The following is an 11,146-nucleotide window of genomic DNA, read 5'->3' as shown; positions in this document are numbered from 1 at the left end:
TACAGATTGATTTTTCAGGACAACTTATTGCAGCTAAATTCTATATTGCCTCCAAAGAGGGAATAACTCAGACTATGAAGCCAATTGTTCAGCTTTCTGGGCATTAACTGTAACATGGACTGGTCTTTGGAATTACATACAAACAAGAATTCAAGGATACCATCCCCAGATTTTTACTTTGACCATATCTACCATTCCAATAAAAAAGAATCCAGTGAACCTACATCTGGTATGGCAACATTCAAGAAGGAAAGGAAGGAAGGCAGTTGAAAGCATCTGTTTACTCCATCCAAATGTATTTGGATGCAGGTATTCTCAGCCTCAGTCCTTTACAATAAGAGGAAAACCACAGAGCACATTTAGCAGTTAGGGGCTGAGACCATCCAGATGTATCTGAAACATTTATAGACAAAAGGAAAATTTCAAAGGGAATAGGAGCTAAAAGGTTAAGGAAAAACAAAAACAACAGACTGAATTTCCATGAGAAATAGTGACTTAAATTCACACAGTAAACATTTCATTGGTGTTTTGTTTTGCTTTGTGATTTATGAACTATAGATGCACCTTCTTAGATTCAAGATGGCAAGGATCTGAGATACATAATTTGTCAGGCTAAAAGAGGTCGACCAGAAATTATTAGATTCAACTTTCATTAAAATAATCACTGATCTCTGATTCACTTTCTTAAGCCTGAAGTTTTTCCTACTTGATTTGTAGCAAGTTTATGAAGTTTTGTTGTTACTTAGAAAGAAATCCACCAGTGTTTTAAACAGAACCTGACTGGCCTCATCACATAGTATTACAACAAAACACTACACCCAGTAAATGCATTTCTTTCAGGCAAAAACATTACAAGTGAAAATGTCAACAAAACCATTCAATCCTGTTAACCGTTCTTCAATCTGGAATAAGTAGAAATGTATGGAACCAGGAATTTTAAACAGTGTTTTTAATTGAAAATAAAGCTAAAGCATGCTTTTCAACAGTGCAAATTTCCATAATTTTGATTTACTGCTTCCATCAACACAACACAGTACACCAGCATGGCCCTTACCAAGGGCTAGACCCTAGTATTTGCATGTTGAACTACTTTGATTTTAAGTGCAAATATAGATAGTCACCTCTGATTGTCACTTGCAGTAGAAACTCTCCTGCTCTATACACAGGATGGTCCGAAAACAAAAGTTTTAGAGAGATGCAGAAAAAGTATAAGGTAATAAAATCCAAGTGCCTGAGTTCTGGTACCAAAAAGCCCTGAAAAAACTGTTATTTTTCATTTAGGGTATTGCAACTCTGACCCCCATTTTCTTTTTCTTGGTTGTATTTACTGCTTCGTCACTATCAAGAGTTTGACCATAAAATACCCTGCTATTAAGAGAACTATTTCAGGCCGGGCCTGGTGGCTCACACCTGTAATCCCAGAACTTTGGGAGGCTGAGGCGGGGATGGGGGGTGGGGGCGGGGATCACCTGAGGTCAGGAGTTTGAGACCAGCCTAGTCGACATGGCAAAACCCTGTCTCTACTAAAAATACAAAAATTAGCCGGTCATGGTGGTGCACGCCTGTAATCCCAGCTACTCGGGAGGCTGAGGCAGGAGAAATTGTTTGAACCCGGGAGGTGGAGGTTACAGTGAGCCGAGATTTCAACATTGCACTCCAGCCTGGGCAACAAGAGTGAAACTCCGTCTCAAAAAAGAAAAAGAAAAAGAAAAAATATTTCAATTGTTATGGGAGTTTGAAGAGTCATGTTCAGACCACAAGATAAGCAGGACAACAGTAAGAGTCACCTTATTTAAAACCTTTGGGTGAGAACACAAAAAGGACTTTTTCAATTGCAAGGAGTGGCTTTAAAAAAGTAAAATCACTCCCTTTACAAAAAAAATATAATTCCATATTTATTTTACTCAGTATGCATGAGGCAGCTTTTACCAGTATTTAATCAGGACTCACACCCCAATCCTTCCACTCAAAAAAAAAAAAAAAAAAAAAAAAAAAAGTTAAGTGCAACTACTCTTGGAGAGGGAATGAGGGGAGTCAAAAGTAAAAGATATCCCACAAACAAGAGCTCCAGAAAATAAAATTTTGGGCTCACAGAAACTTCTTGCCACCTCACCTCACCTCACTGTGTAACCATGTAACCTAGCAAACTTTCTCTGAATTAACAGTTACACTTTCAGCTCTGAAATCTAGTGCATAAACTTAATGGCTCATTGTAATATTTATTATTCAACCTTTTGACATTTATTTGTAGCAGTTGAATTGAGGTACCAGGTGCATTATTAGCATTGAAACAGTAAAGTGTTCCAGCTCTACCGTAATAACTGAGTTTTACTTGAGTCTTTAGCCTGAAGTAGTCTGTGGAATGTAAACCAACCCTTCTCCCACCCCCCCCCCCCCCCACCCCAAAAAAAAAAAAAAAAAAAAAAAAAAACCCGCAACGGAAAAAAAGTAATCCGATTTCTGTCTTCAAAATGCGATAAACCAGGACTCCAAAGGGGGTGTAACACATTAATGGACTTGTACAAACCATCCTGTGCAGTTTACAACAAAAGGAAGGTAATATGGTTCAAGAAAATATCTTCCAAAGCATTTTTATGAATTAAATTTCCTGAATTTGTGACTAGGTGGAAGAGGTATTGCAGAACCGCCCAGCTGCCATTTCCATATAGGATGGGCCTTGTGAGGAGTTTGAGAATCCTTAGTGGTGTTTAAGGAATATGCCGGCCACAAATCCCCATCTCTCCCAATAATGAGTGATGGTGGACAAGGAAAATTTGCCATGAAATTAAATGGCCTTTTCACTGCTGATGCTACATTGCTGGCTACCTTTTTGCGTCTGTTTATAACTGTAAAATCATCCAGTGTTCCTTCATGTGTCTCAGTTTTACCTGTAGGACGAGGGCTTCTAGCTGATTTCAAATTTGGTTTGACTGGAGGTGTCTGAAGGACAGGTCGCTTTCCCAGTACTAGTGTCCGGTAATTTTTTCTCACCCTGGCACCAAATTTATATTCCCCATCCTCAGGTTTTGGAGAACCTAAAGTGCATGAAAGGCCCTGACTCTGAGCCAGTGGATTTAAGGAAGGAGTTTCTTTTTCAGGGCATGCAAAACCTTCCTTGGCTGTGGTTAACAAGGCGTCCTCCTCTTTACTCTCAGTCACACTGTAAAACTCACCCTTTGTATCATTGCACTCGCACTTTAGCTTATTTGTAAAAAGGTGAGGTTCATATTCTTCATTAGCACTACTGTCTTCTACTTTGATTTTAATATTGTGCAGAAACGGCAATGTCTTGTCGCCTGTGTCAGTGCAGGGATTCTCGGCTTTAGTTGCTGCTGCTGCAGCGTTCACTTCAGGATCAGTTTGCGAAGAGGGCAAATCCGTAGCAAATTCAGGACAATGAGAGATTTTGGAATCTTTTTCTGAATTTGCTTCTGCTCCTGAAGAATCATCATTTAAGAACCTAGCAGCTATTGTGTTGTTATCTGCACAGTGTGTAGTAGGAGTTGCTGGTAGACATTTCCTAGCCTCTCGGAGTATTCTTTGTTGTGGAAATGCATTGTTTGTCTTTGGGCTAGGTGAAGAGGCCCCCTCTGCCAGGCAGTTAATTGTCAGGTCAGTTCTCTTTACAGTACTGGAAATTTCAGAGTGTGGGAATGTAATCTCAGATACCCTATCGTTCCTTATCTCTGCGAAACAACTCCCCAAGCTGGCCGGGCAGTACACCGGAGAGGCTTTGGGGGCCCAGCTCTGTAGATTCCACTCCTCCGGCGACTCCGCTTTGACACTACTCTTGAGGTCGGGAAGTCTGCCGGCATCCTCGAAAGCAGCGGGTTTGGTTGCAGCGGCGGCGGAGGCCAGATGGTACAAGAAGTTGGCCTGCGCCTGCACGCTGGGAGGCTTGCAGAAGCTGGTGCGCCTGAATCGGATGCTCTGCACTGACACTTGGCTGGAGCCGGAGCTGGAGTCCGACTCCGTGGACGAGTCCTCCTCCTCCGAGCTGACTTCACTGGAATCCGAGGCCCCGCTGCCCCCCTCCTCCTCCTCCTCTTCCTCCTCCTCCTCTTCTCCCTCCTCCTCCTCTTCTTCCGAGGACAGAGAGTTACTGGAGCTGGACAAACTGGAGCCAAAATCCGAGTCGTTGGCCGCGTGGTCCGAGTAGGAGCTGGACTCGGAGTCGCTGCTGCAACTCTCGGGAAAGCTGCCCAGATGGGGCTGCGGCCGACGGTGGTGAGGGGGGTGGTGACTCTGCTGCGGCGGCTGGGCCCGGTGGTGGTGGTGGTGGTGGTGATGGTGGTGGTGGTGGTGGTGGTGCGGAGGGGGGCAGAAGCCGTTGACCAGATGAAACCTCTCCAGGCAAGTGGCCCCGGCGGCCGCCGCCGCTGCCGCCGCCGCCGCCGCCGCCGCCGCGGCCGCCTTGGCTTTGTAGGACCTGGGTAGCAGCAGCAGGCGCCGCGCGCCGGCGTGGGGCGCGAGCAGGCATTCCTTGGCGCCGCCGCGCTTGCGCTTGCAGCGGTAGCTCAGGTTCCCCGGGCCTCCAGCGCCAGCCGCCGCCTTGGGCTGGGGCCCGGCCGCCGATGCCTGGTAGTAGGCGGCGGCGGCGGCGGCGGCAGCGGCAGCGGCGGCGGCGGCGGCGGCGGCGGCGGCGGCCGGGTGCTTGCTGCACAGCAGGCTCCGAAAATAAGCCGAGTCCGAGGGGAAGGCGACGTAGTTTCCCTGGAGCGGGGCAGTTTCATAGTTTAGAGGGGGTTTGCACGGCGAGCGCACGATCTCCGGGTAGTGCGAGCTGGGGTATTTGCTAAAAATCTGAGGTAGATGGGCGGCTGGGCGCGCGGCGGCGGCGCCCGGGCGCTGGGACTGCGCGCTGATTGGCAGGGGCCGCGCGGCTCCGCTCAGGCCCCGCCAAAGTTGGTGCTTGTCCTTCCAAAAACCCGGGCGGGGACTGGCCGCGGCGGCGGCGCGCTCTGGCGGCGGCGCCTTTGTGGCCAGGGCCCGACCGACCCGCCTGCGCTTGGTCTTGAGGACGCGCTCGGTTTTGCAGGAGGTGTAGAGCGCTTCCACGTCTTCCCGGGAGATGAGCGTGCATTTGGCGGCGTGGAAGGCGATGCTGTTGATTGCCTTGAGTTTCCTCAACTCTTCCAGATCGCAGTGGTGCTTCTTCACTTTCAGATGATCCATGCGCTTGTGCACGGTCGTCCTCGGGATGTTTTTCAGCAGATCCGTGAAGACTTGGGAGAGGGCAAACATTTGCTTCCCTTTAATGATGAGGTAGCCGAGCCTCACGCCATCCACCTCTTCAAAACCTGACTTCAGGTCTCCCATCTCGGGCACTAAATGATCCCCACCATTTGCAGTAAATATATACGTGACGCGTACATACACATGTATGTATGTTAATCCTCCGCCAGATGCTGCGTGTGTCTCAAGGCATCCTGCTAATAAAATAACAAAGACTGTTATTCCCGGTGAAGGAAGTGCCAAACTCTAGGCGAAATTATTGAGGGGGGAAAACCCCATGAAATTACACTGACTTGATTCTTGCTTTTTTTGTTTGTTTGTTTTCGTTTTTTTAAAAAAGAGGGAAAAAAACATCCGGTTTCTGATCTGCCAGTGTTTTGGTCTAAGTCCCGATGCAGATCAGTACCTGGGCCCCTCTGTTCCTTCCTTCTCCACTGGAGCACTATGATAATGGAATGTGAAGGGAGAAAGAGAAAAGAAATGCAGCTGCTATTCCCGCCGCTGCTTTAGCTACAAATAAAATGACAGAGTGAAGTGAGCTCGTCCGGAGACACCTTCATCAATTAATTCCTCTAAAGCCAGCGCTGATTGGACACTCCTGACAGGTGATGCAATAAAAATTGATATTCCACCCCTTCCCCCCAAAATCTCCCACTAATTAGCATACCCTTATACTGCCACCTCCCCTCCCAAAGTAAATAATACAGTCGGTATATAAATCTTTCCATTAAACTATCGGAGCTCAGAAACAGCCTGACTCACAGACTTCATCAGAAGCAGTGTGTGTATGGCTAAGGAAAAAAAAAAAAAAAAAAAAAAAAAAAAAAAAAACCGGCACCGTATATTCGCCTTTAAAGAAATACTGCCTATTTTTTCCTTTATTTGCATTTTACCGATACAGCTATTATCATTTCGAAGAAAAGCATTTAAAAAACATTATCAAGCCGAAAGAGATATACCCCACCCCCTTTTCCTTTTGGAAAATGGAGCTTAAGCGAAAATGTGCAGAATAGCCTGGTATTTCCCTTACAGGAGTGGGGAAGGAGATCGGCTGGGAGCTCCAAAGTTAAACCCGCCCCGTGAACCACCCCAGTATGGACTTACGTTTGGAATTTCTCTCGATTTTCCTTTTTTTCCCCCTGAAATGCCTTTTTACAACCAGAAACAAAGTTATTTGACCAAGGAAGCAGTTCAAGGTTCCAGCTCCGAAACACTGTAACAATTCAACTGGATTTCGGTTCTCTGCTGGGGGGTGGGGTGGGGAGGAGGTAGTTTCACGTCAGACCCATAACAAAGCATAGATAAGCCAGAAATGTGTACACTTTTCCACAATTAACAGTGCTGGATTGGAGGCAGGATCGTGCAAGAGTCTCCAGCAAAGCCTTTACCAGGGTCCTGTTCACCACAGGTCAGAATTCCAGGGAGCAGACTGCTTCCTTCTGCAGCAAAGAAAAGAAAATGTCAAACGCCCAAGGTGCTTCCAGAGGTTTTACGTAATAACGATGAAAAGAAAGTGCTGATGTACGATGTAGACTGTTTCAGTGGTTTGTGATGTTTTGGGTTAGTAGTTTAGGTGAATCTTCCACAACTCCCAGTTTTTCCATCAAAGCCAAGCATCTGCTTTAACAAAATCACTTTGGATGAATATCAATGTGATTTAACCTCTTCTTAGTCAAATTAAGACATATTTTGGTGTCGTTTTCAAGGATATCCAAAATATTGTCAAATGAGAACAAGGGTCCTCCCAGTCGCATTACCACGATCCCAAGGCGGCTCCTTGGCTGCTTTGCAAAATTCGGCAAAATCTTCTTAACTGTTCGGTGTTTGCAACTACGACATAAATGCAATCCAGGCATTTATGTATTTCCTTGTTCCTCCAAAAATAGACACATCCGTGTGATTAAAAGAATAAACGGATATTTCTGAGCCTGCAAGAAAAAAAATTATACAATAATTTATTTCTTCACAATCAAAAGTTCCAGCTTCCCCTGCTCTGGTCTGGCTGGCAGGAGCAGGTATGGCTCAAAAAAGAAAACAGAAAGATAAAAACAGATGAATCAGACATACAAAAAGGTAGTTTGCTTGACAAGATGAAATCTCGACCATGATTCCCCACCCCCACCCTCATCTCCTTTGTAATTTCCCAGGAATTTTGAAGAGAATTGGGAATTTCAAGAAGTGCATCCGGAAATTAAGGAAGTCTATTTAAGAGAGTCTGTAACTCAGGAGGTTGGGATTTGAAAAGTCAGCCCCTGAACTACTGTTGCACTCAGCACAGATGTAATCGCCGCTCTTCAACTTAATCAATGTGTGTACAAACCGCGATGTCTAGTTCTTGCCTTTGAAATCAAAGGCTAGCATTTCCATCCAAGAAATCAGAGCTACAGCAAATTACATTTTTGTCCCTTGAATGAGAGAGTAGGATCATTGAATGGATCTCGTGATATTTCAGGCTTTAAACGTAACCAAGAGGCAGCAATGAACAATGCCTCGTCACAGCTAATACCATCCACCGAGTTGGCTTTCTTTCGCATCTGGATCTATTACACCGCGTTTTTCTCTTTCACTTTCACCGGAGACAAAATGCACAAGGTTTAAGCAGAAAGCGAAGTTTCCAGGAAAAGCAGATGCTGGTGTTTGTTTTTAAAAGTAAAATGACCAGAGTCTTTCTATTGCCAGCGACAATAATGTCGTTTTAAAATTCCTTCTGATGCACTTATATAGTACTGCCAGCCCTCTCCCTCCCACCCCCACCCCCACCCCCGCCCATTCCCCTCCCCCAGCTTTAAGATTTAGACCAAAGAGTCAGCCAAGAAATAGTAAACTCAGAAAGCCTTTGAGAAGACGGTACAAAAGGTTGGCTAGAGCATCCTTTTTTTTTTTTTTTTTTTTTGGCCAGGTAGTTTTTTTTTCTCTCCTTTCCCGTTTAGATTTTCTCGCTCTCTCCCTCTCTCTCTCTCTCTCTCTCTCCCTCCCCCCTAGTTCTCCTACACATAGCAACATGATTTAGTGGCCATTTCAAAACTACCTTCTTTTCCTCTCTCTTCTTCTCTTTCCATCTTTAAAATATTGGCAATTTAGGTTGTTTTGAAAACTAGTAGCATATTAAGTATATATATTTTTAAACTAAAGGCATAATCTGTTAGGTCAAATAGAGAAAAATAAAGGCTAGGGGATTTGAGAAATGTGTCTATATAGACTCTGTGCAAGTATCTCTATATGTGCACTCAGACACCTTTACACTTATACATTTTTAATACTCCTACTACACATCTTTCTTCTTGTCTAATACATTCTTTTGTTCCTTTAACTTCCCCATCCTTGTGTGTATGTGTGTGTTAGGATCCAGCACTCTTGGTCGTGTGTGTGCGCACACACACACACACACACACACACACACACAATGTGACAGCTTTCTTGTGGCCATCAGCACACGTTGCATATCCGGGGTCTTCTCCAGGCACATTGGGGGTCGATCCCGATAAAAAGATCTAGCAGAGGCCCCTGAGCGCTCACACATGAAAGGCAGGGGACTTTAAGATGGATTTGCATGCACACCGGGGATTTCGATCAATAGCTACCAACATTTATGGCTTAGATTATTAATGCGAAAGCTGGCCAAAAGAATGGGGATGAAAAATTAAAGGTGTCTGTTATCAATTATGCTTAAAGTTATGCAATAATTTACTTACTTTGCCTGATGTGCAGATCCAGATGTATAAAGTACTATTCTTCAAAAGCCAGGGGGTTTCTTTGATAAATTTGTTGACCATGTCATTTGCCTCTACAATCAAAGATGAACCCAATTCAGATGATGGACTGTATTCAAATTATTTTTTAAGAAAAGATACATCAACTTCTGTGTTTCTCAAATGCATGTACATATGTAGATAGATATGTCCAAATTAACATTTATGTATTTATTCTTCTCTGTGGGTCCAGGGAATTATTGTGAATTTAGGCACATGTATGATATGCATTGAGTTTGTTAATTAAATGTGATTATTTACTCAGTGAGGAATACCTAATCTACACACTATTGTAAAAAGTGCTTTAGCTTTGAAAACAAAGCTGCTTGCAAAAGGAAAATACTCTGTAGCCAATACAGATTGAAATATATTCCTAATGTCCACTTACTTCTGCATTTATTGTAAAAAATCAGCACTTTCAGTTTTTAAAGGGAAGGGCCATGAAAATATGAACATATTTGTCTTTGCTTATCCCATATGAACGTGCTAGATTTACCTTCAGATGCTCTATTTTGATTTATTTTCACTGTATTTTATGTTTAAATACCATTGCAATTCAGTCTGACCTCTTTCCTCTGGAGCGAAGTAATGCACACGGCATTTACAGTCTTTTAAATGGTTAGCTGGGAAATGCAATAGCAATTTGCAGGAGTAGTTTACTAATGGGGAAAGTTCTTTTGAAAACCTGAAGGAAAACCTAAGAGTACTTTTGCATTTCTACACTACAACTGTCATATAATTAAAGTATTGAAGAGCATTAAAATAATCCTTTTCCTTCCAAGCTTTCACCCATACATACATAATTTAAATGAGGATCACTCCCCGCCTCCCGCCCCAACTCTTCACCATATACATTTGTTTTAGTGATTGCTGGGCACATTTTGTTCAAAGTGAATTCAGACAGAAAAGAGTAAGGAACATCACAAAGGCCTCAACAATGTAAGTATGCTGGTTAAAAGAATAAAAGAAGCCCCTTGTGCTGTTAACTAAAAGTAACTATAATACTCACAAGATAAAGTCTCAAATAATAATAAAGTCTCATATGGCAGAATTAGTTGAGGATATAAGACAATAAAATCTCAACAGTTCTTTAGCTAAATTTATCTAATATCACATCTTCTCTGCTTTTTAGGATGGGAAAATGGGAATGGAGGAAGAGAAATGGTTAAAATGGGAAACAAATGATAACTCAGTATATATAGTATATTTTTCTTAATTTTTTTTCTTTTTGGTTCATTTAAACAAATCAGGGTGAGTCTCCAAAAGGGCCCATCCCTGTGTTCTTAGGCATTGAAAAACCCTGTCTTTAACAGAAGTTTGGGACACAGGGTATATGCCATGTTGTCTACTGACCCATAATCAAAATGCAGTGACCTTCTGCCCTTTTTTTGCCCCCTGACCCATCTTGAATTCAATGCAGCCTTTATAAATTTGCAAATCCTTGGAGGTAAAGGGGGTTTTGTGTGGCTTTGTTCTGAAAAAGCCCTAAGAGTGTGCTTTCTAAATTAGACAAAGGTAAAGCAACAAACCCTAGTGGATGAGATTTTACACAGGTGAGCAATAGGCACCTCCAGATAACACATATTGCAAGCTAAAAAGCAGTTATAAACATAGGAGACAAGGAGGTTATGGATTGCATCAAATTAGAGTGAGGTACAAATCACTTTCATGATGTAAGAAACGGTTAGGCCACAATCTTCTTGCTCTTCTCATCTAAAGGGCTGTGGGGGACCCTAGTGACCAAGGAAGGAATGGTGGAGGTGGGGGAAGGGGGCAGGGAGGAAAAGAAAGAAAGGAGTGAGACTTGATCTGAATCTGCGGGCACATTCCCTTATCTTTCCTGCTATCAGCCAGTTTAAAGGACACCATAATTATGATGGTGATAAAACAATGCCTGCTTATGTGTGCTGAATAAATAAAGAATGTTTACAGCTCAAGAATCTTTTAATTCCAATTAAATGCTATCAAAGAAAAGCCACTTTTCCTACTGCAACCGCCTTTCCCCCCAATTATCTTGTTTTGTTGCAGTATTTTCCTATGAGACACAGCGGCCTTTCACAATTGATCCTGAATGCAGAAAAAAAAAAAAAAAAAAATCAGAGAAAGTAGAGTTTGACCTTCAGGTATTAAATAATACACAAATATCCAGAACCACAAATTAT

General features: G+C 43.3%; 1 protein-coding gene across 1 annotated transcript; it reads right to left on the bottom strand.

Moving 5' to 3' along the window:
- Positions 1-931: 931 nt before the first annotated feature.
- On the bottom strand, positions 932-5,406 carry SKIDA1 (SKI/DACH domain containing 1). Its single transcript, XM_032243926.1, has one exon. The coding sequence runs from the start codon at positions 5,317-5,319 to the stop codon at positions 2,593-2,595; it is 2,727 nt and encodes a 908-aa protein (XP_032099817.1). The 5' UTR covers positions 5,320-5,406; the 3' UTR covers positions 932-2,592.
- Between the last annotated feature and the right edge of the window lie 5,740 nt (positions 5,407-11,146).

Source organism: Sapajus apella, unplaced genomic scaffold (genome assembly GCF_009761245.1).
Source record: "Sapajus apella isolate SASKATOON/1434 unplaced genomic scaffold, GSC_monkey_1.0 scaffold53, whole genome shotgun sequence".
Lineage (NCBI taxonomy): Eukaryota > Metazoa > Chordata > Mammalia > Primates > Cebidae > Sapajus > Sapajus apella.
This window is presented reverse-complemented; position numbering and strand designations above follow the sequence as displayed.

Coding starts and splice junctions, on each gene's coding strand:
- SKIDA1 (XM_032243926.1), bottom strand. CDS start 5,319: ATGGGAGACCTGAAGTCAGGTTTTGAAGAGGTGGATGGCGTGAGGCTC.